This window comes from Typopeltis vanoorti, chromosome 10 (genome assembly GCF_054136105.1).
Source record: "Typopeltis vanoorti isolate ZY-2024b chromosome 10, IOZ_Tvanoo_1.0, whole genome shotgun sequence".
Classification (NCBI taxonomy): Eukaryota; Metazoa; Arthropoda; class Arachnida; order Uropygi; family Thelyphonidae; genus Typopeltis; species Typopeltis vanoorti.
The window spans coordinates 31773095-31798841 of record NC_143558.1 but is presented as its reverse complement, the minus strand read 5'-3'; the positions used below and the strand labels follow the sequence as shown (position 1 = coordinate 31798841).

General features: G+C 35.2%; 1 protein-coding gene across 9 annotated transcripts in view; it reads left to right on the top strand.

Moving 5' to 3' along the window:
* The window catches only part of Ufd4 (ubiquitin fusion-degradation 4-like), an 831523-nt gene that overhangs the window by 693348 nt on the left and 112428 nt on the right, over positions 1 to 25747 (top strand). For all 9 annotated transcript variants that reach the window (XM_090399614.1, XM_090399612.1, XM_090399618.1 and 6 more), the window contains 2 exons: positions 9393 to 9520; positions 19190 to 19388. In XM_090399614.1, coding sequence (XP_090255740.1) covers positions 9393 to 9520; positions 19190 to 19388 — 327 coding nt within the window. The remainder of the gene's footprint in view (positions 1 to 9392; positions 9521 to 19189; positions 19389 to 25747) is intronic.

Here is a 25747-nt window from a genome sequence, read left to right as displayed (position 1 = left end):
TCTAAACTTTATAAATAAAATATGGATCTGCAGATTATATTTCCATTTTTTTTTCTAGTTTCTGTCTAGGTGTAAACATTTGGTCAACTGTCGATCTATTTCTTCAGAATCCTGTTTGATATTCACAATCTAAATTTCTTTAGCATGGGGTAAGATTCTTTTTCACATTCATTTTTGTTTCACATTTTATATACTTGAATGATTAGTGATACTTTCCATTTTTGCAGGTATTTCTTCTTTTTCCAGATTAAGTTTACCAGCTTATGTATATGAGTGGTTAATTTACTACTTCCATATTTAATCAGTTCAGCTACTGTTTCATCAGTAACTGGCACCTTGTTGTCTTTGAGCTGCTTTATACTTTCCTCTACTTCAGATAGTGAAGGTTTAAATATTTCTGGATGACAAGTATGATAAGTATTCTGTTTAAAAGACTCAGCAGGTTCAGCACAATTTAGGAGTTTGTTAAAGTACTCTCTCCATCTGTTTGCTATTTCATCTCTAATGGCTGGTATTTTCATTGCTATTGTTGAGTAGTTGTTTTCATAGGTCTGCCTGGTTTTTGTTTTTTAATTTCATGGAAAATTTTCTAGGATTATTTACTGTAAAGTAAATAATCCTACCATAATTTTTTTTTTCTGTTGTCTGATTATTTTATTAGCTTCCTTGCCACTCTCTTTATATCTCTGAGTGGCCTGAATATCAGTTGAGTTATTAAGCCAAGTGCTTCTATCTTTTTTCTTTTTATTTATTGCCAATTCACATTCTTCATTGAACTGTTTTTTTATGTTGTATTTTAATCTGAACTTCAGTTGAGTTTTTTGCTGCTTCTTTTATGCTATCCTCGATACGATTCCAAATGTTTTCAATATTTTCATTCTCTTGCAGTTGCGTATTTTTCAGTTTGTTTTAATTCACGTCTTACGGAAACAGAAACAGCAGAGTAAAAAGCTGGCCTGGTTGGCTGAGTGGATAGTGTATCTGCTCTCCAGCTAAAAGGCTGTGGGCTTGAATCCTGCCTTGGGCATGGATGTTTGTGATTGTCTGTGGAAATACCAGTGATTTAGCTGTAGATAGCGTTGGTGTAGTTGCGGTCAGTCGGTGATTGAATGGTGGAGACAGAGTTGTAGAGTAGGTGCCCTCCCTAGATTAGTACTTGGACTCCCTGGAGCTGTCAAATAATAATAATAATAAAAATCACAAAACAAAATAAGTGCTCTGGGGAAATTTGAAGACAAAGGCAGGAATTATAATAATATTGAATACTCCTTGGCAGTGGTGTAGCTAGAGCTTTTGCCACCCAGGGTGGTCTCTGAGTTTGCCGCCCTCTCAATACACATCAAAAATACTACAAAAAGTCAGAATGACATATAGGGAAATAAATTACAACACTATGTTTATTTTTTGAAGTAAAAGTTTAATTCCAACATTGTAAAATGTTATTTTCTTCTGCCTTTCTGTTAGCAAAATCGTCGATGACATTGCCGAAGTCTATTTCATAGTAATGTAGGTAATTCTTAATCAATTTTAATTTAGAAAACTCCTCTCACAACTAGCAACACTTACAGCAATTGTGAAGAAAATTCACAGTAATATTACAATATTTGGAAATCAGTTCTCGAGACTGTATTTTAGAATTAACTACAAAAGTTCAAAAACGTTCAAAGTGCCACCCGGGGCAGACTAGCTACACCTCTGCTTCTTGGATTTCTGTTTAGGACATGGACTGTTCATTACCAATGCTAATTTCCCAATTAAATATGTGCATAAACTCATAAGAAAACCCACCAAGAAATAAGAAAAAGGATATAATATTGAAGAATATAAAAAGAAGTGATATAATATTGATTATGATATTATATCACTTTAGGCTGTACAAGATACAAGATTATACAGACAGTTTGAAATAGGATCACCATTTAGCTTTAATGGGGGAAAAAAAAAATTGAGTACATTTCACCAACAGTTGTTTGCAATGTTTTTAAAAGGATCAGAATTAAACAGGTTTCAGTAGTGAAGCATAGGCTCACATATACAACTATTATTGGTCAACAAGTTAGCAGTGATGTAACTTTTTTGTGTAGAGCACTATCATGATATCCTGTACACCCCATGAGGATACATGCTAGGAATTTGATGATGAGTTTCAAAACAAGATCCAAACCTTGTTTTTCAAACAAAAAGACATCCACTGGCAAAACTTAGGGGAGGGAGCAATCAGTATACTTATCCAGGGAGGCGTGCAGTGAATTTATCTGTTTGTGGTGGGGGAGAATCGGTGGACTCAATAAGTTAAACAGATGCAGCCCTGTCAGTTAAGAGACATTAGGTTGCCTATGATAACATATGAGGGCTGTTCGATAAGTCTGTTCAAAGTATAAAAGGTGGTGCCACCAGTACATATCAAGGTTATTTTTAGTTGCTGGCAACTGTTTGAGAATCACGCACTAAGATTCAGTCAGATAGATCTATTACTCTGTGTTTGGCATTCATTTAAATCGATCAAGTACTGTGATTTGTGAAAAATGGATGAGAAAGAATTTCGTGTAGTGATTAAACATTACTTTTTGAAAACCAAAATGGCTCAACAAACCAAAGCTAAGCTTGATAAACATTATGGTGAGTTTGCACCTTCAATTCAAATGTTTATAAGTGGTTTAATAACTTTTGAAGTGGCCATATCAGCACAAGTGATTTTGAATGTTATGGATGCCCTGTTGAGGTCACTACTCCAAAAATTATTGAAAAAAATCCATCATATGGTGATGGATGATAGAAGAGTGAAGGTGCGTGAAATTGCTAAGGCTGTGGGCATCTCAAATGACGATGTACATAATATTTTACATGAACATTTACATATGAGAAAACTATCCGCAAGATGGGTGCCATGTTTGCTCACACTGGATCAAAAGCGTCAGCGTGTGAATTGTTGCAAAGGCAGCTTGAAGCTGTTTCACCATGAAATGAATCCAGCTTGAAGCTGGATTCTTATCGTGGTGAAAACGGCAACACACCCGCTCACTTTTCTGCAATTGTGACTGCAAAATTGTTCGATTTACGCTACAAAGTCCTTTTGTATCCCCCACCCCACTCTCCAGATTTAGCTCCCTCAGACTACTATCTGTTTCCAAGCATGAAAAAATGGCTGGCAGGAAAGAGATTTTCATCAAATGATGAGGTGAATATCCTCATGTTGTTATTATTTTTGTTTCTTCATAACTGGAAACCTCACATCGACATGATGAAGGAAGCTTACATGTTTCATGGATGTATTGAGCTATGTCATTTGTAGTGTATTCTACCAGCAGGGCTTTCCAACATCATATTCTGTCACTTAGGGTGGAGATATCTAGTTATAGAGTTTACTTGGTCACTAAGGTAGCTTCCCTTATGGAAGGTGAGCAATAACATCAATGGTGTTCTACAGCTCTAGTTAGATGGGCTACTGCCAATCCTCTTCTAAGCTGATTCTTCCTCATTGGAGAAAAGATAACCCCCCTTTCCGATTAAACCATGAATATGCTACATACAAAAATGAGCTCATAGTATCTGGCATCACTTGGTCTTATGGTTCTTGGAAAATCTAGCTTGGTAGAGAAACTGAGCTATTGGACTGGACATGCTACTCTGAAGCAAAATAATAAAAGCAAGTGCAAGAAAACTCATTTCATGATTGCTACATAAAATATAAGAATATTAGCAGAAGATGAAAAGGTGGAATATAAAGAAATGAAATGAAATGAAATGAGATATAATAGGACTAAGTGAAAAGAAAATTAGAAGAATTACTAACACTAAAATCAGGAAATGTGCTTTGCTGGAAAGGTCCATGCGATGTCAAACATTATTATGAAGGATGTACATTATCTCTACTATTATTCATATCATATATTCAGATCAATTTATGAAGGAAAGTGGCATTAAACCTGATATCAAAATTGGAGATGTTAATCTCATCTCTTTATGTGCGTGATGTTATATTTCTAAAGAAATTGAATACTTTCTGGAATAAATTTGGTATAAAAATTAGCCATAAAAAGACAATGACAGTGAAAATAGGTTGCAATACTGATAGCATCATTTGCATCCTGAATGAACAAGTAAGACAATTCAACTATTTAGGCACAATTTTTGGTGAAGATAGCAAATTATATATTCAAATTAACAACAGTTAGCAAAGCTGGTATAATCTGAAGTCAGCTGACAAACATTATATGAAAAAAGAGAGAAATTAGTCATAACACTAGACTAACTTTATGCGAGACAGCGTGCAAACCAATTTTTAACATATGGATTTGAAACTGGGTTAGAAATGAAACATTTAACCAAAAGTTGGAGTCCACAAATATGAGAGTTCTGAAAATGATTAGGGGAATGAACAGATGCCATCAGTGATAGTATCATATTAAAAAAAATGAGGATATTAGGAAAGAACTTGACATTGTTAGCATTTAAAAATGTGTGAACAGAGGTAATCAAAACTGGTGTGGTCACTTAAGCAGAATGAGAGGGAAAATATTAGCAAAACAAGTGTTTTTTGCCAGGATGACAGGAAAATGACCCAGGCAAAGACCCAAAATTAGATAGATTGATACAGTAAGAAATGCCTTAGAAGACAGACAGTAACATATGATCCAATAATATTGGATCATAAATTAAAGATGCCAAGAAATTATATTCTTGGTTTCATCCTTTATCCAAGTGTAAGAAACAAAGTTTGCACCTGAAATAATTTCAGGACTGGGCAACTCATATATAGAGGCTAATAACTTTTCTTGGTTTCATCCTTTATCCAAGATGATGTGAAGTCATTAGCCTCCATACGCAAGTAACCTGGTCATGAAGTTACTCCACATGCAAAGTTTGTTTGCTTACCATATTTTCCATACTTACACTTGCTTACCATAATTTGATTTAAATCATATCATGGTTGTTGGAGAGAAAGCAGAGAAGACACTACATCACTCTTCCAACCAGGATGACCAAAGCAGTTAGCATGCTCTGGATTAATTGGACAATTCTGACCAATGGCAAGTACTCTCATCTCACTACATTTGTATTTTCTATTTTCTATTTGAAAATGTGGTTGCTGTATTAAAATTAATATTATTCACAAAATTCATAATGGACAAATGCTAAGCAAGCAAAGTGACAGCAGGAGTAATAATTGTTTAGTAACTCTATAAACAAAATTGTTTTTGGAAAAAAAAAGATGCTGTAACAATATACCAATAAAATTACATAGCCGAGCCTACAAAATTTTCACAAGAATAATTCAAAAATGGGTTAAGGGAAACCTAATTAATACTCAAATTGTGCAGGGATTAAAAAATAGGATTGTCTAGATATTTTTTCATAGATCCTTAAACAGAGACCTTTCATTTGGCAAACAGAAAATAGATTGTGAAATAATAAGTGCACTTAATAACTACTGCCAGCACACACAGCAAAGCAGTCATCAAGTAAGATCAATTAGACATGTAGAATGAACATTAAGAAAGGTATCATTCATAATGAATGATCAATTAGACATGTAGAATGAACATTAAGAAAGGTATCATTCATAATGAATGATCAATTAGACATGTAGAATGAACATTAAGAAAGGTATCATTCATAATGACCATTTGTCAGTCATACTCTTGAATATTTACTTAGAAGAAGCATCAATCGAAAAGAAATGGTACTAGCAGAAGAATTGGATAAGTACCAATCAACATAATAGGTGTTATCAACACGAAAAAGACAAAAAGAGGTGTGATTTTTCGAAGCAACAAATACAAAATGTTATATTCAGGCAATAACTATCAGGGAAAAGGAGTAGTTATAGTATTCAACACAAAATATGATGATAATCTTCTTCAATGTCAAATAGAATAATATAGACAAATATCCGAATGGAGAACTGGACAACAAGTTTTATTTCCTTATATGTCTATCATCCCACAGAGGGTTCTACTCAGGAAGAAGTGGAGGAATTTTTTGAGGCATTAGAGAAGGCAGGTAACACAATGAAAAAGGAAAAGAATTGGTCCTTGGACATGAAAGACCATTGAGTCAAATGCATAAGATAAAGACATCATATCATTTCACAGCTGAAATGATCAATTTGAAAAACTCAAGGACATCATTTTGTGTACATCCAAAATTCCAAATTTTATTATATAATTCCATATAGCAAGAGTTACTGAAGCATGATTTTAACATCTTTTGCCTCTTTGTGCACTGACAATTCAAAGCTCAAAGGAGAAAAATGATGTCAAATAAAATAACTGTATATGGCAAGGTGGTCAAAAATGATCTAAAACGTGCTTACATATTTGGAAAAACTCGCCTAAGAATTATTATGCCCCCCCCGGCCAATTATGAAAAGGGAGTTACACTGTCTATTGCAGTTGCTTTTCTCCAATAAAACACTTATAAGCTTCTTGCATTTGTATTGATTAACAAATTTGAGATGCTGTTATGGGTATTTAGGCACACCATTGAGTACCTTGGGGTTTGAGCCAGTACCCTATCTTATTGAAAATGCTGTTATATACACTGGTTTCCATAAATTAAAGAACAAAGAGAAAAATCACAATTATTCTGGTAGTGGGTGTAGGGGGCACGTATGAAAATTGGTATGTTATATAAAAACTAATGCTGATCCATGTGACAGCAAAATTCTTAGATATGGCTGCAAGATGTCATTTAACTCAAGAATTTAGTTGGCAAACCATCGTAAGTCTAGAGACCAACCAAAGTAAAGCAGAGGTAGCCAGATGGTTCCATGTGAGTCATTCCATGGTTCACAGACTGTGGAACTAATTCCAACAGTCACAAACAGTATCCTTGAGATACAGTGAAGGGACATCCACAGGCTACAACTGCAGTGGGTGACTGATTATCTACTAGCCGAAACAGTACTGCTTTCCCCAAATCAGCTATGATCTGACCTCATGCTGACTACAGGAACATTGATATCTGCTTCCACTGTGCACAGAAGGCTTTACAAAGGTAGTCTGTATGCCTTTATCTCCACAGCACAGGAAAGAATGTTTAAAATTGGCCATGCTCCATGTTAATTGGACCCATGACAGAAGAATCCCAATTTTCTATATGAAGCGATACAAGGCATGCGCTTTCAAAGAGAACAAGGGATATATCATCATCCTTCTAATATCCATGAAAGAAACACTTATGGTGGAGGTAATGTGATAGTTTGGGGGAGATGTCTAGTTGCATGGATGCAGTTTGTATGTACTTCCTGACAGAACCATGAAGGCTGCAACTTATGAAATCCTGAACCCTATGGTTGTCCATGTGTGGATGCAATAGTGAAAACATTTATCCTACAAGATGATAATGCTTGTTCTCATTGAGGATGGATATTGAAGATATTGGTCCATTGGATAATGGGCCAACATCTTTAAGAATAGACTATTGTACGTATGGATATGAGATACTCTAGACAGGTATGTTGCTGCACTCAACCCTTTTCCCAAAATATTGAGGGACTTAGGAGTGAGTTTTGCAGAAGTAATGGTTGTTATTAACAACTGAGTTCCTGGATGCCATCATAAACAATATGAAACATTGAGAATGCTATATTAGGGGAGGGGAGGGTGACCACATTCTTATTGAGATGCTTTGACAATCTCATTTTGCCCTCTTGTTCTTGACCATTGTCTACATGTACCTATTTGTTACTGAATTAAACTTTATTTAATATTTTTGTAGGTGTTTCTTTCATATCTCATATCATATTATATAATACAGCTTTTCACCATATGATATAAAAATTTGTCATACAGTTTTTGAGCCATTGTGATGTTTTCTCTTTGTCCTTTAATTTATGGAAGGCTGAAACCTCCATATATATATATATATATATGTAAATAAGGTAATGATAAAAAATAAAACAGTTTATTTGAAATCAATGAATTATAATTCTTACTTCCTGAATTATCACGAAGGGATCAATTCACTTAATAGATGATCCTTCTCTCACTGACCCCTCGAGTTACTTTCCCATTTATATATTTATTCATATGGAGTTTCCTTATTGGGGCGAGTTGAGCCCCCTCATGGGGGGGTTAAGTATTTATGGCTGTAGATCTGTGTGTGTTCACGGGACCGGTTTGCCTGCTTGCAGGATGAAAAACCCCAGATAAACTGGGGGGGGACCCTGCTGTCCACGTCCAAGACTGGCTAACTTGGCTATGGCTGAGGAAGTTCCTTAAGCTCCTCACGTTCGATGGGAATCAAACCCAGGACACTCCTTCCCTAGACATATGGCACAAAGTGCAAAGCCACTAGGCTAACCACAATGGACACCTTCCCATTGATGCTCTACTTCTGTATTATAGATTTTCTAAAGGTACTTTCGTGGCTGCTACTTCACTGTACTGGCTGTCCCTTTTCCTCCACTTACTTTTTGATCATGTACAAACATGGACAGCTGCTGGTCATTATTGATTTTTTTTTTTTCAGCTCTAGACTTAATAAACCAATTTCTCATCCTCTTCCTTCATTTCATTTATCTTTCTCTACTTTGGAACAGTCATCTCCATACCATTTTCCCCAATGCATATTACCCCCGATTCCTTAAGAAACATATTAATAGATTCTGCTCTTCTCTCTGATCACTTATTATTATTATTATTATTCATGACACCTCCAAGGAGTCTGAAGACTCATCGCGGGAGGACACCTAGTGTACAACTCTCTTTCTCCACCACTACCGAACCTCTACTACCAATCTACATCAGCACCATCTACCGTCCACCACCACCACAAGTGTCTTTTGTCTGTAAATTGCATGTGTTTTGATGGACCGATTTGTCTGTATGCAGGATGAAAAACCCGAGTTTCTGGGAGAAAAAAACCCCTGCTACCTCTGTATATGATCGGCTAACTCGCCTTCAATTGAAAAAGTCCATATAAAGATTCCTCCAGTCATGACGGGAATCGAACTCAGGCCTTTTCCAATTGAAGGGTGCAACATACCATCGTTCTTCCAATTGTGCTATGGAGGCACTAAATAAAAAAAAAAAAAATTTTTTTTTTGGATGAGACCTTTATGCCACATTTTATCGAAGGCTTTCGCCACGTCCAGGAAGATTGCCAGCATTGTTTTTTTGTAGATCGTCTGCCCCTCGTGTGTTAGACTTTATTTTAAAAAACTAGAATAAAAATGCAAAAGAAGTCACTGTCAGTACAGTGCAGTTACCTAAAATCTCTAGAAAGAATAATGCTTTAGTGACATAAAATTCTGTTTTTAAATTGAAATTTAAAAACTTAATTTTCTTTAAATAACCAATTCAAAAAAAAAAAAAAGTTTTTACATATTTATAAACAGATTTAACAGCCCATAAATTGGCAACTCACTATTATATTGTGCTTTATAGGATCCATTAGTATTGTCATCAGGAGCACAGCCTGAATGGTGTGAGTACTTAACTTATTCCTGTCCAATGTTGTTTCCATTTGAAACAAGGCAGTTATATTTCACATGTACAGCATTTGGGGCATCAAGGTAAGTTTATTCCAATTTTAAAAGCTTTTTTTAGCTATTTTGCTTTATTGACATTGATTCTTTCTGAAAGATGAAACTGTTCTGATAATTATGAGCAAAAACTTATGTAGAATAAGTATAGGAAATTTACATTTTGCATGATTATTATTTTGCGAGGGGGATTTATTTTTTTATTACTTTTCCTTCCCCCTTCAGCTTATTTATTAGTAAAGAAAGGGATGTAAATACATCCATTTCTTTAGAAAGAAAATATATCCTGAATAACTAATTTCTTACTTTTTCATCTCTATAATTGATATGCTTGACCTATTTGTTTTCCCTGCATCACTTAATACACCATCCACTCCTTTGTTCCTCTCTTGATTACTAGAGTTTGTTGCATGAGTTTTTCGTATTTGTTGAGTTGATTAAACTGTATTAATAGGGCTAAAGCTGAACATTTTTCCTTTCTGAATGTAAATATTACTCTATATAAAAGGTACTGGCATTTTTCCAGAAGTTGTATCTTGAATCCCTTGATCTCTTTGTTTTAACCTATCAGTGGGTTAAATGTTTAGTTACTTTGCTTACTTCAGAATTGCACAGTTTCCATCGATGGTTTTTTTCAAACTTTAATATATGTTATTCTGAAATTAGCAAAATACTTGCTTACTGAAAGCACTCTTGTGATTAGGATAGTTTAGAAAAAATTTTGCTTAGTAATGTGCAGAACTTCTTCAGTTACCGAGAAGAATGTCATTTCTGTAATAATAGCATGGAGTGATACTTGTGTACATTTCAATTCTTCTAAATCTTCAAGAGAATAATCATGGTGAGTTTCGGTGTAGCTTGTGCTGAAGTAACATAGCCAGGAATACTCCCCTGGGTGGCCTGAATCAAGGTGTTCCATGAATGGCTTATTAGAAAACAGAAAATTAATGCAAACTTAGATCTGGCATAAAGTTTCATATTTGTGAAGATACTTTACATGCAGACTTGGTTTTCTTACACTTGGATAAAGGATCAAACAAGAATATAATTTCTTGGCATGTTTAATTTATTTATAACCAAATAAAAAACTACTTTCAACAACAAAACTTTTTTCCTTGCATAGTAATGCTTGCCTTGAAAAAATATGGGTTCTTATCTACTTTTTGCTAAAAAAAAAAAAAATACCTCCCTGCATGTGAGGCACCTGTTTGTTGGTGGTGGAGACCTCTCAGTAATGCTTCTGGCCCTTTTTATTCTTATTTTTGATGTATGCTTTTCTTCCTACATTTTTCACTCTATTTCTTTTGAATCTTTTTTTTTAGTCTTCTATCTTTCAGATCATCACTGGAATCTCATGCCTTGCCACTGTGTTTTTTGTTCAATGCAACCCTTGGATTTCCAAAAAGGATGTGTGTGTGCATATATATGTGTGTGTGTGTGTGTTTGGGGGAGGGGGGGGAGGATCCTGGTAGTTTTGCACTATTTGGCCTCTGTTTCTGCAAGATGGGCAGTCCTGGATGGTCTGGACAGGACCAGTCGGCTAGTGGGCTTGTCTGCATGGGTCAAGAGTGCTGCAATAAATTTGCTTTCAAATAGTCTGGGGACAAGTTCCAAGGCTTGCAGTGGTGCTCATATACTCTCCAGGATAGCACCAATGTTCTACTCTTGAGTGCAGTCATTTTTTGCCAGTGAGTGAGCATCCATTTATGGCGCACCTCTGGGGCAGAATACAACTCAACGTAAGAATGAACATTTCTTCATCCTCTTGTTTATCAGCATGCCCCAACCAGGAACAGAAACCAAAGAATCATCAACTAAAGGCAAAATAAGAAACAAAAAAAACATCAGAAGTTGCAACAAATACGCCATTGTTACTAATGATACAGATGGCAGATGAATGTCCAATTGGTAAAATGTCATTCATCTTCATCCAGAAGGGTTGGCTGGCAGAATCTCCAAAAGATGTAAAGAAACTGCATTCAGGAGATATCCTTATTGAAGTAGCTACAGTAGCATCATCATCATCATCATGCGTATCAAGGATTTAGACCTAGCATGGCTTGTTCCGGACTTAGAAGTCATCGTTTAAGAGGACGTCCTGGATTTCTTTTTCCTAATGGCTTGTACTTTAAGGCTTGTTTTGGTAATCTTTCTGTTTGCGTTCTTTGAACGTGTTCCATCCATTTATGTTTATATTTTTAAATTTTTTCTATTACTGGTTCTTGGTTTAATTCTTTCATAATTTCTTCGTTTCTTTTGTGATCAAATAGGGTATACTTTGCAGTTTTTCTCATAAGCTTCGTTTCTGCTGTTATTAATCTTTGTCTTTTTGTTTTATTGTCCAGATTTTGCTTCCATACGTTAAGACTGGTAGGGCTAATGTATTGTATACTTTTAATCTGGTTTGTTTTTGAACTAGGTTTGGTTTAAATATAGAGTTAATTACACCTGTTATTTTTAAATATTTTGAAATTTTTACGTTTATATCTTTTTCATTTTCATATGTGATCATACATCCTAGGTAGTTAAATGAATTCATCTGTTCTAAGATCTTGTTATCAATTATTATTTTAGTTCTTGCTAGATCTTGTCCTTTAAAGGCCATAGTTTTTGATTTTTCTGTTGATATTATCATACCATAATCTTTCGCTATCTCATTTAGATCCAATCTAAAATAGCTTTCTGTAAATTATCTTCAGAATTTGTAATTATTATTTGGTTATCAGCAAAGAGGAGAGTGTTTAAGTTTACTGTAGGAGAAAGTTTAATTCCTTGATGTAAATTTTTATTCCATTTTATTATTATTTCATTTAAGTAGATATTAAAAAGAGTTGCTGAGAGGGGGAACATCCCTGTCGAACCCCTCGGCTTATCTCTCTCGTATATGATAGCTCGTGATTTAATCTTATTTGTATTTGATAATTTTCATATATACTTATGATAGCTTTTAGGATATTATTTGGTATTTGTCTTTCTTGTAATATGTTAAATAATATGTTTCGTTTAACTTTGTCAAATGCTTTTTCAAAGTCAATAAATGATATGTGATTCTAAATTGTATTCGCTTCTTTTCTCTATTATTCATTTTAGGCAAAAGGCTGGGTCTATACATGATCATCCTTTTCTAAATCCATTCTGTACTTCTAAAATAAAATTTTCGGAATATTTCATTAGTTTGCTATTTAAGATTCTGCTGTATATTTTGTAACAGGAATTTAGTATACTGATACGTCTGTAGTTTTTCGAGTCATCTCTATTAACTTTTTTAAAGATAGGAATCGCAATTGCTTTTTTCCATTCTATTGGGGGGATACCAGTTGAATAAATTTTATTTTAAAATAATAAGAGTCGTTCTTTGAATCTTGTTCCTGCGTATTTATATAGTTCTGAACCTAGCTTATCTTCTCCAGGTGATTTTCCGTTACTTGTTTCTTTCAGGCTGATTTCTAATTCTTTAGTTATTTTCGTTAATTGTTTGCCATTTGTCTTTTTTAAAATATTTATCTGTCCACAATTCTGTGTAGTAATTTAGAAATTCTTCTAATTTCAATTCAGTGTTTAATTTTATGTTTTCTTTGGTATCTGCATTTAAGTGTTTCAAAATCTTATATACATTGGGTCTTATTTTATATAAATCATGTTCTAAATTAGAAACAAATTTGTTCCATGATTCTCTTCGTCTTTTTCTGACTTCTCTTTTAGCTATGGCTCTTATTCTTTTATATTTTATTTCATCTTCTAATCTTTTACTGCTTAACCATTTGTGGTAGGCTTCTTTTTTCTTTTTGATTATTTCTTTGATTGTATCATCCCAGTTTTTTCCTTTTATTGAATTTTTTGGACTTTTCTAAGCTTTCATTTGCTGCTGCTGCATTTAGTATCGTTTTTATATTAAGCCTTTCTATTTCTTCATTTTGTTTTATTTTATCTAGATATTGGTCAATTCTTTGCTCATATAGCCATTGTACATTTGTGTCATTCAATAGTCTAGTTTTATAAACAAATGTTTCAAATTTCCTTTCTGTTCTTGTTACTTGTAGCCATTTAGGTGGTAATCTTAATTTTATTTTAACAAGGAAGTGGTCACTACTTATTTCATATCCTCTGTGAACTCTAACATCTAGTGAAAATTTTGATGTCTTTTCATTTAATATAAAATAATCTAATATTGATTTCCATCCTCTTGTTGCCCACATATATTTATGTATGTCTTTATGTTTATAGAAGGAATTCATTATTTTTAGGTTATTATAAACTACAAAGTCAATCAATTTTTTGCCATTCCTGTTTAGAGTATGTTCTCCATGTATTCCTATATTATTATTAATTTTTGTGTTTCCAATTCTTGCATTTAAGTCTCCTGCTAAAATTACGTAATCATTTTTATTTATTTTATTATATATGTTTTGTAGCTGATTATAAAAATCAATATTATCCTGTTCTCTTCCTTCTTCTGGTACATATAATTATTGTTAAATAGCCTCCATCTATTTTTATTCTAGCTTCTATTATTCTTTCATTCCATAATTTATAATATTTTAACTGTTTTGAAAGGGAGTTATGAATCCAAATCACGACTCCTGCTTGTGCTCTTTGGTCTCTGTCGACTGCACTGTATATCACATTAAAATTTTCGGTTCTCATAGTTCCTTTTAATTTCTTTTTTGTTTCAGTGATAACTGCTATTTTAAAATTTCTTTAATTTAATAGTTGGTCTAATTCTATTTCTTTATATGCTATTCCTCTTACATTCCAGTTTGCTATGTGTATTATATTTTGTCATTTCCATTTTTGTTTTACCTTTTCCATTCCAGGGTTGTTTTCCATAGATTCAATCTGATTATCTTTTTCTGTCAGCTTACAAGTAGAATTATGTTCTCCATGTCAGGGGACTAGCCTGACGATGGAATAGTTCAGTGGTAGGGCTGCTACCTTAAAGCTTCTGAACTAGCCTTCTTCCGAATTTAAACCCATAGGAGGAATAGGGTATATTGAAAGGGGAAAGAGTAGATTATAGAAGAATTATAGTAAGGTTTATAGAGAGGGCATAGTTGTAAGGCCAGAAATGAATAGACCCCATGGCCTTCGAGTACTCTAATAGCATGAGGGTCATACAGTAGCATATCTGAAAAATTACTGCATGCAATATCTATCAGAGGAATACCAATTACAAATACTCCTGACATGAAAAATATCCCAGGTCCCACTCGGATATTTTTCTCGAGGCATGATATTAAAGTGGAATCTCCCTGATGAAGAAGAGATACATTCCAAACTCAAGGACTAAAGAGTGACAGCCTTAAGAAGAATAGTGATACATAGGGATGAGCATCTGGTTCACACTAGAAATGTCATCCTTACCTTTTAACAAACAAAACCATTACTATCTGTAAAAGCAGATGCTTTTACAGATGTTAGTGGTTTAGCTGCAGTGCCTTTAAATGCAGAAATATGGTCATTCAGAAACTGCTTGTCTTGACTGTGCCACATGTGACCAGTATGGCAGCAAAGACCATGAAAATAAAGACTGTTAAGAGCAAGACATCAATATGCAATTAGGGTGGAAGCACAATTCAAGAATAGGTAGATAAAAATATGATACTGTATGAGGATCAACATGGCTTTGTGAAGGATCGGTCATGCATTAGTAATTTACTAACTTTTTATAATAGAGTAACAGCTGAGTTGGATAAAGGAAATGGGTACACGATGATTTTGCTGGATTTTTCAAAGGCATTTCACAGAATACTACATGGAACACTGTTCCATGTGGTATTCTGGTTACATGCATAGGAGGATTGCTGCTTTAACAGGTATCAAAAAGCAGTATATGGTGGGGCAACATCGATGCAAAAAACAGGTGACTAGTGGTATGCCACATGGCCCAATGCTGGGACCATTGCTGTTTACTTTGTACATAAATGATGTAGGAAATAACCTGAAGGGAAATATTCAGCTGGTGCTGATAATGTGAAATTAGGTATTGTAATAGTTAATCAAGGCAATGTGGAGAACTTGCAGGATGATTTAAATAGGCAGTCAGTATGAACAAAAGTTAATGGGTGTCAGTTTAATGTAGAGAAATGTAAAGCTATACACTTTGGGATAAATAAGTTACAAGCCGTTTATCACATTGATGGCACTGTACTCCAGGAAATAGATGAAGCTAAGGATTTAGGGGTGGTGGTAGACAGAGAGTTAAAGTTTACAGGGCATATTGCTAAGGTAGCACATAAGATTACTTGGCTAGTGAAGAACACATTAACAGGTAGAGATAAGGAAGTTGCAATTCCTCTTTATAAGTCCTTGATATGCCCACATCTGGATTACTGTGGTCAAATCTGGTCCCCTGGGTTTCTTGGGGGATGTGGAAGTGGTGGAGAGGTTTCAGAGACGAGTGACCAAGATAGTGAGTGGCCTGTGGAATGTGCCTTATGAGGATAGATTGAAGTTGTGTGGATTGCAGAAGTTAGTTGAAAGAAGAAAAAGAAGGGATATGATAGAAACATTTATGTTGCTTAAAGGATTTTAAATGATAGATGCAGGGGAAATATTTTGGCATTTGGCTAGAGGGACCAGAACAAAAGGTCATTCTTGGAAGTTGAATAAAGGTGCAGTCATTAGGGGTGGGAGAACTAGATTTTTTGCTTGGAGAGTGGTGAATGAGTAGAATGGATTATCAGAGTCAGTTTTCAGTACGTTCCTATCCTAAGGCAGGGAAAGATCCATAATTTACAATAACTGCCAGCCAGGTGTTTGTTAAAGATTATGGGGGAAAAAATGGTTAATTCTCATATTTTATGGTTTCTGGAGAAAAGCAACCTATTTTTCAGAACACAATCTGGTTTCCAAAAATATCATTCTACCACTGATCATCTTGTCTGGCTGGAGACATCCATTAGAGATTCCTTCCTAAAATGCAAGCATCTATTATTGGTTTCCTTCTGGATGGAAAAAGCATATGACACTTCTTGAAGATTTGGAATAGTGAAAGACTTGCATAATTTTGGTCTTAAAGGCCAAATATAAGTCCCTCTTTCAGTCATAAACCTCTTATCTAACCAAATCTTCCAAGCCCATCTTGGAACTGTTCTCACCGGCCCCTATAACCAAGAAGAGAGTCTCACAAGGTTTTGTTTTCACTATCATGCTTTATGCAATCAAGGTCAACTCGATAACAACTCCCACCAACAGTAATACAACAGTAAGCCCTATGTTTGGATGACTTAACCAACTTCTGTCACTCATGTAATATGAGGGTCATAGAAACACAACTGTAACAAGCTAATGGCTATCTCTCAAAAAGGGGGGGGGGGGTGGATGCTAGCAAGTGGTTTCAGATTTTCACAGTTGTATCGGAAGTATTCTTGGCACTTATATTTAATAGTAAACTCAGTTTCTTCTCTTATATTGTATATGTCACTTATGAAACAAGTATCGTAAAGCAATGAACATTTCAGCGTTTTTAGATGCTGACAGATGTTCTTTGATTCATTTGTACAGGGTATTGATAAAATGAAAACTTGACTCTGGGTCTCAAGTCTATGCTTTTGCCAAGAGGATATGTGCGATGGTTGTTTCCTATTCACCATTAAGCCATTAGAATTGTAACTGGAGCATTTCGCACATCACTTATTACTAATCTGTATGTCAAGACGAATAAACTAGTTTGACACTTCGATACCAACAGCTATCTCTGTTATATGTAACTAAATAAAATTCCTGCTAGAGAACCTCACGTATCCAATTATCTTTCGGCCACAATTTGCGAATCTCTGTAACACTCAACAGATTGCCCAAAACCCCCTTTTTTGTAGATCAAAGCTCTAAAAATAGTGGTAAACAACATAGCTGAGATACACCCAACTCGCTTCTAGCGCAGCAATCACACATGCCAGCATGCATCTTTTCTTTCAATAGGCTATCAAAAAAATCCATCCGTACTGTTATCTGCTGGCAACTCTTCAAAGCTCATAGAACTGAACACTCTGATTTTGTGTTTGTCTACACAGATGGCTCAAAATTGGAGGACCTAGTGAGATCTTCTGCCGTCTTTCCAGACAACATTTTATCTGCACAATTCCCACTAGAGTGTAACAACTTTACAGCAGAATTGTATGTGATTGAGCTTGCACCAAAATACATTAGACTCCATCTCCACCAAATGGTGCATAATATATTCAGATCTGCAAAGGTGTCTTCAGGCAATTTTTAATTCTAGAGCCACAGCAACATCTGGTGCTCTCTTAAATTCAATACCACCTCTTTCAGTTATGCAAGCTACACTTTTGATACATGTTTCTGTAGGATTCCAAGCCATGTTGGAATTATGGGAAATTAGGTTGCATATACTACAGCCAGTGCAGCTCATTTCTCAAACATCTACCATCTGCCTGTAATATATACAGATTGTCGACAGATTATCAGACAAAAACTGCTATCCCAGTGGCAGTATTCTTGGAACAGAGAGAGAGTAATAATAAGCTCTACCAAATTATTATTATAATTGTTATCATCATTGTCATCATGCAAGTATCTCAATGGAGTCAGTTCAGACAAATTATGGAGACTACAACCATGTTAGAAATAATACTTTAATTTCCTGATGTTTCGACCCTCATATTAAGATCATCATCTGGCATATACACTTATATATACAGAGACAAGCTATTACATTTCAAACAGTATGCCAAAGATGCAATGATTTTATCAGCCATTCTACTGGCCTGACCTCTAGTGGGGGGGGGGGGGCTATATCAAAGCTATATTCTATTTATAACATCACCAGAGAAAAAATTCATAGTTATATTACAGCAAAAGTAGTTAAGATCCTGGATTATTTACAGCTAACTCCTAGACGAAAAAGTTATGTGGGTAGCATATATGTCTTCCATATTCTTGAGATTTTTAGACCATCATTATTGTTAAGATTAAGGTGGTTGATAAGAATTTCACAAGCCTCCTTAAATTTACATTCATACAGAATTTTGGTGTGATGTAAAGAATGGGTCCCTTTCCAGTCAATTCTGTGTAGAGTATTCAGGGCATGATCAGAAAGACTGGATTTACCATATGCCCTTTCTGATCATGCTCTGAACATTCTGAATTTTGATACCAGTATTTGTTCTGCCAGTGAAAATGTCACGTTCCACTCCATTTTGAAATATTTGCAAATTTGTCATCTGTTGTCATTCCCTAATTATGCCACATCTTGTACTAAAAAGAGCCAAATATTAATCAAAAATAAAAGTGTTATATTACCTTCTTCATTATTTGTGACAATTATTGTTTTCTTATCCCTTTTCAAATATTCAACTTAATTACCAAAAAAGACCATGGTTACAGCAGGTGATGTGGTTCTGTGAGCATGAGTGTGTATTGACAACTCACGGCGCAAATGAACTGAATATGATTGATTGTATTCAGTATGTTTCATACTAAATGAATGATAATTGCAGTTGCCCCATTCATTTGGTAACTAAGTTCTGGAAGTTACCAAATAGTGTTAATAATTACCTGTCAACAGGATAAGAATTTATGCTTAGTGGAATAAATATACTGAATTTATCACAAACACTAATCTGTAGTTCACTTTTTGCATTTCTTGTTTAAGAAAGTTATTAGATTTTATAAAAGGTAGAATTTCTTACCAGGTTGTTAATTTATTGACAATATCTTAATTGAAACTTGAAATTTTAGATCAATAGTATGGCTACAAAACCAAAGAGATGCAACCGTTGAAAGAAACAGGGGACCATCACCAAGACGAGATGATCCTCATGAGTTTCGAGTCGGAAGACTGAAGCACGAGCGTGTGAAAGTACCTAGAGGTCAACATCTTTTAGACTGGGCCATGCAAGTAATGAAGGTGCATGCAGAGAGAAAGAGCATATTAGAGGTATATATAAATGAATATTTTTATTATATGTATCCTTATTATAAGAAATGTTCAGTATATTTACACATAAATTTTGGTTTCAGCAATAGTAATGTAGTAGCAAGTTGAACTGTGAAAAGAGTGAATAGTTGCTACACTTTTTATTAAATTTAGAAGGGAGTGAGGGAAATGTCCTTTACCAATGCATGAACAGTATCAAGGAAATATTTGTAAAAAAATGCAAGTAACAGAAACTTACCATCTGTGTGAAAGACTGTGGAATGAATTGTTGAGAGAGAGAGACTGATTCATTAATCAGTCTAATCAGCTGGTTTCTTCTGAATCAAGCCAAGTATTTTTAGAGAGCTGTTAGGGTGCTAACCCAAAGTAAAAATAATGCTTTATGTTCAGGCAAATTTTTGATTTTCATTGAATTAAATATTAAACTGCTGTGCAGAAGTAAAGTAATTAATTACTTGAGTGAAAGTGAAAACATCTATTCTCTGATGAGGAAGCCATACTCCTAATATATTTATGTAAAGAAAGAATGGTAACTAACTAACATTCTCTTTTGGAATGAAGTCATATATGGTGTCAAAAGTAAGGTTGTGAGAAAAATGTTTTTTTTTTTTAAGTCAAGTATATTTAGTGTGCTGTTAGGATACTGATCTATTATATCTTAAATGTTTAAATGGGAAAACCATATCTTAAATTTCTAATGGTCAGACAGGACTGATTTTAGTCAGTCCTATCTAACTATTTCAAATGTGCTTGTGCCCAAGCACAATGCTGTCAGAGCCAGTAGAACTTGTGGATCTAGTTTAATCTGCTATCACCAGATTAACAAAAATTAAAGAGGTCCAAGACACAATCTGGAAAACAAAGTGCAGAAATGCCATCCACCTCTCTTCAATCCTGAAACACAACAGACGATTTTCTCAACCCAATAACACTTGCAGATACTATGGAGAGTGGTTTGCCAAAACATTGGCAATGTGATGTTACATTCCAAAATTCCTAGCCTGCAAGGCAAACAAACATCAAATTCTGCTCATTTTGAATGGTCGAGAACAGTGTTTCTCAACCGTTCTAAGCCCAAGGACCAGTAAAATGCCTTAAACAATTCTACAGACTACTAAGTTAAATGTATGTGGGGATTACCAACATTCACATATACATTTACAACATATATTTACCTATTACATATACATATACAACATTTTACATATACATAAACTTTACTAATACATATGGAAACATAATTAAGTTGGAAGTAAACGATTAAAAGTGTATCATCAATTTTTATTAAACAAATAAAGGTATCAGTTTCCGATTTGCTCTGGGCAAATGAATGGGTATGTCAGCCTCTTCCTGATTAAACCCCCATTTATCTGCCCACAGCAACTTTTATATGTTATCCCCATTCATCTGCCCATACTCATTAAGCTCACCCCACATCATTTTTAGTGCCATTGATACCATGGACAAATGAATGGGGAATGTCAGCCCTGTCCTGATGATACCTTAATTCATTTGCCCACAATGACTTTTATCTTTAATCCCCATTCATCTACCCACAGCAACTTTTATATGTTATCCCCATTCATCTGCCCGTTCTCTTGAAGCTAACCCCACAACAACTTTTATCTTCACGCACTCTCTGATTCAACTTACGACATGTGAACTGTTCCATTCGCTAAGTGCATTGTGAGACGAGGGAAAAATGTTGTTCTTATCTTACTCCATTCATCATAATACTGAATACGAACTTGACATCCATGGATTCCATCATGGATGACATCCCTTGTCCTGTCCAAACCATCCCCTGCATATACCCAAAAATTTCACTCAGAACATCCCAAAGCCATTAATGCCCCCATCCATACATGCATGCACACACATGCGCGCACGCTTCCGGCCAATACGAATCGCCTTATTTCCCTTAGGAGTTTCCATGACCAGCAAAAAAATTTAAGACATCTTAAATTTTTTACTCGTCATGTCAGTCTAACCCACGATGTCAGTCGCAAAGTTCCATCCACGTGGTCGGGTGCATTTTCCCGGCAGCAACTGTATTCTGTATATACCATACACATGTGATTTGTACTAATCATGTTATGATGGTGGTTTTAATTATATCCGTCCTGTTTCATCCAGAGGCACAACAGTGGTCATCGTAAATGGGACGCGGACAGCTATCCTCCTTGTCAGCAGAGCTGAGCCTTACAGTGACGTCACTTTGCATAACTTTCATTTCATCCTGGATTTTGTCCGATTTTGGAAATGGATTAATTCCAAAACCATTAACGAGAATAATCGGAAACTGTAGTCCAAATAAATAATATGATATAATTATGTTACTACTTTTAATTAGATGGTTCAACTTCTCTGCCTTTGCAGAGTTGCTGGATATCTGGCTCAATATTGGTCAACTTCAGTCGAAGATCAGCACGAACACTAAGACGATTTCTGTATTTTGTTTTTATTTGAAGGCGCGATAAAAATCCTTTCTCACAAAAATAGGTTGTAGAAAACTGCATGACGATTTTCAACTTTTCTTCAGATAATTCGGGAAATTCACTTCTCACTGAAGGTGAGATCCAGAATTCAGCCAAACTAAGATCACGGAATTGTATTTTAAGCCCACTGTCACTTGAAAGTTCAATTAACTGTGTCCTTTTTTCGATAACAAAAGGCCGTTCTCGTGTCTGTAAGCTTGAAATGGATCGCAAATCCACAGAAATTTTTTATAAAGGTCATTCGGAATATATGTTTCAGAATTCTGTTTCAGAGTTTTGAGGTGGTCACAAACCCTTTCCAGAAACTCAGAATCAACAAAAATATCATTTTCCACTAAAAAAGAATTTCAGTGTTGGAAAAAGTGCAAATTGTCCATTTACATGACTAATCCATAACATCAGTTTTTTTCTCGAACGCCTTAATTTGTCATAGGCATCAAGAAAAGTTGAAGAATTTACCTGGAGGGAGAGATTTGGTTCATTTAATTTCAAAAATAGTGTTGATAACTATGCTTCGTCAACAAGGAGTGATGCAAAATTAGAATTACTTTCATTTACAAACAATTAAACTTCGTGCCTTAATTGAAATAAGCTTGTAGCAAGCTTATTTCGATCTCAATACTTTAATTTCAATTTCAATACCCCTGGAAATCCAGCGAATTTCAGAATGAAGCAAAAGTTGTATATATATTCACTGTCCATTTCATCGCAGAATACTGAACATAACCTGTTATTTAGCAGTCGAGGCTTAATAAAATTAACTAGTTTACAGCATTGTCAAAAAAAATCACCTAATGCCTTTTATTCCTATATATGGAGTGGGCAAGGCCATTTTAGACTTATCTAACTTTTGCAGTCTGAGTGGGCAGTTCAGTCTCCACTTGTAGGCAATCAGAAATAGCTGGCCCAAGGCTATCACTAATTAAGCAGCATGCAGTGAAGAGAGACAGTTCAACAAGTGCCACCATCTCATGAACCCTAAACCTAATACAATATATTTAATGGCTGAAATAGTTTACTTCTACGGTCGATTTTCTTGAGTTTACGCGATGAAAAACCCGAGTTTCTGGGAGAAAAAACTGGCTTACCCATCCCAGAGATCGACTAACTCAGGAGCCAGATGAAAAAAGGCTTAGAAAAAGTTCTTCTAGTCGCCAATTAGATTTGAAACCAAGGTCTTCCTTCGTGCAGTCAAGCACCATAGTATGCATCTACTGAGCTACACCGGCTCTTCTTACAGCGTTGTATTTACGGCATTACAGCATTGTCTTTACAATGTTGTATACCACAGTTTTAAATTCTGGTGGCATTCCTTTGGAGGGCAACCTTTCCCTATGTATGAAACAATATACCCGATTCATATCCAGAGCCATTTTCTTGACCATAGAAACAACCCCACTATGCCTGCCTGTAAGGGCGCGAGCTCTATCAGAACAGAAGCCCATGCATTTTTCCCACTGAATCCCTTTGTGTATTATGTAATTATTGAGAGTGTGAAATATTTCTTCTCCAGTTTTTCGGGATGACAAAGTTCTACAAAACAGAATATCATCATAAATGTTGTTATGTTATGTGCATATCTTACGTAGCATATTAACTATGCATCATATGTAACATCAGTAGTCTCGTCTATTTGTAACGCATAATAAGGGCTCTTCTTAACTCTTTCAATTAACTCAGATTCTACGTCACCGGCCATATCATTAATTCTGTGACCTACAGTGTCATTGAAAGAATCATCTTTTAGTAACTTGTTACCAAACATAGTTTTTACCAGATCTTTTATAGCTCAAAATAGTAAATTTTCCCCGATAGAATGAGATTTCCCTGTTTTCGCTATGCGTAAACTTAAGAGATAGATGCTTCCGTTGCCTTGCTATTAATCGAACCCATGGCCGAAACTACATCATTCCCATGATTTAATGTCGCTAAGTCGCTGAAATTGTCTCCCCCCCGATTTGCTTATTTTTCACATCTCGATGTTTAGTTTATAAATGTCAGAGTTTCACAGCTTTCATACGCTCTTTTGGCAACACTTCATAATACAAAACACATTGAGGTTTCTGTTCACTTTCATCTCCACACCAAGTAAACCCGAATTCCAAATATGAACTATTGTATATACTACTGTATTTTTTCTTTGAACTGCTTATTTCTTCTACTTTAATAGTATCAGATTTACTCACCATTACAACACATTATCACAATTAGGGTGAGCATCACCTGTTTCATTTGCTCTTCTTTTCAAAGTCCTAGTTTTAAGCCACTTTTCCATTATTAAAAAACGTTTCCGAAAAATATATAAATACTGGGATTAACTCATGACACACTTTGTCCAAGTATCATTTAGCACATCTGAGGTATACTGAGCCTTTGTTGAAGGAGGAAAACCTTCAGTAATAAAAATCAATAAACAATAAGCAATTGGTTGAAATGTAGATAACACATGTTCATTTCAAATCTGGCAAAACAGCAAGGAAAGGTGGAAGCAATAAAACTATATTGTAAGTCTCCATTTGATTTCATTATTTTTTACTTATTCAATTTTAATTTGTTTGGAAAATTCAAAAAAAAAAAAATTAATTAAGTCTGCCTGTGGACCACCTGTCCCATCATCACGGACCACAGATTGAGAAAAACTGGTCTAGAAGACTACAATAGGTCATTCAAGAAAAAATTGAAAAGTTGCTTTGCTTCCTTGTTAGCCAACTAGGAAGCAAAGCAACTATAACAAATGCTATCTAGCCATAAGATAGTTAAACATCTGTCACCATCCTCCACAAATCAGCTGCTCTACTTATTCATCAGAATTTTCTGTGAGCATGAATTTCAAGAATCCTGTCAAAAGGCAGTTATCATTGTCTTTCCAAAGCTAGGTAAGAATCCAGAAATATTACCATCCAACTACTCTAACTGGCTTCTTGTGTAGGATCTTAGAAAACATGATTAATTAACTCATATTTTCATTTGGACATGATTAATTAACTCATCTGGACTACTGTGCCCAGTTATGGGCACCAGGGTTTCTTTGTGATGGGGGAGGAAGTGGAGAGGATCCAGAGACGAGTGACCAAGATGGTGACCAAGATTTGTGGGTTGCAGAAATTGGTCGATAGGCGAAGGAGGGGTGATATGATTGAGACATTCAAATTACTGAAGTGTTTCTATAAGATTGATCCAGAAGATATTTTTGAAAATATGACTGGTGGTGGGAGGACTAGGGGCCATGAATGGAAGCTGGGCAAGAGCGTGGTTGACAAGGGTGTTAGAGCTAGGTTTTTTACTTGGAGAGTAGTGAATGAGTGGAATAAGCTTCCAGAGTCTGTTGTGGGTGCTACGACTGTAAATGAGTTCAAGGCAAGGTATGATAGATACTGTGTGAATGTCGAATAGTTGTTCTTGACATGATCCCTCAACGAGTCTGTCAACTCCTTGGAGTTGCCCGGAACAATAATAACAATAATAATATTTTTTATTATTGCTAGAGAGAGAAATAGCTTCCCTTCCCAAAGTTTTACTCTGACTTCTGAATACGTGATATCATTTAATCTGATTCAATGCATCCATTAGATATCCTTTCCTAAAACAGAAGCACTTAGTATTGTTTTTCTGTTATGTGGAAAAAGTGTGCAACATAACTTGGAGATTTGGCATATTGAAAGACCTACAGTGTTCTGGTCTCAGAGAAAATCTCCTCTTTGTGGGTTAAATATGTTCATATAAAACTTATTTCTAACTGAATTTTCCAAGTCTTAGTGGGGCTGGACCATGCTGTTTGCTGTTGAAGTTAATTCAGTAACAGAGCTACTATCCCCAGCTGTAAGTAATGCCCTTCATGTGGAGGACTGCCATTTTTTATCA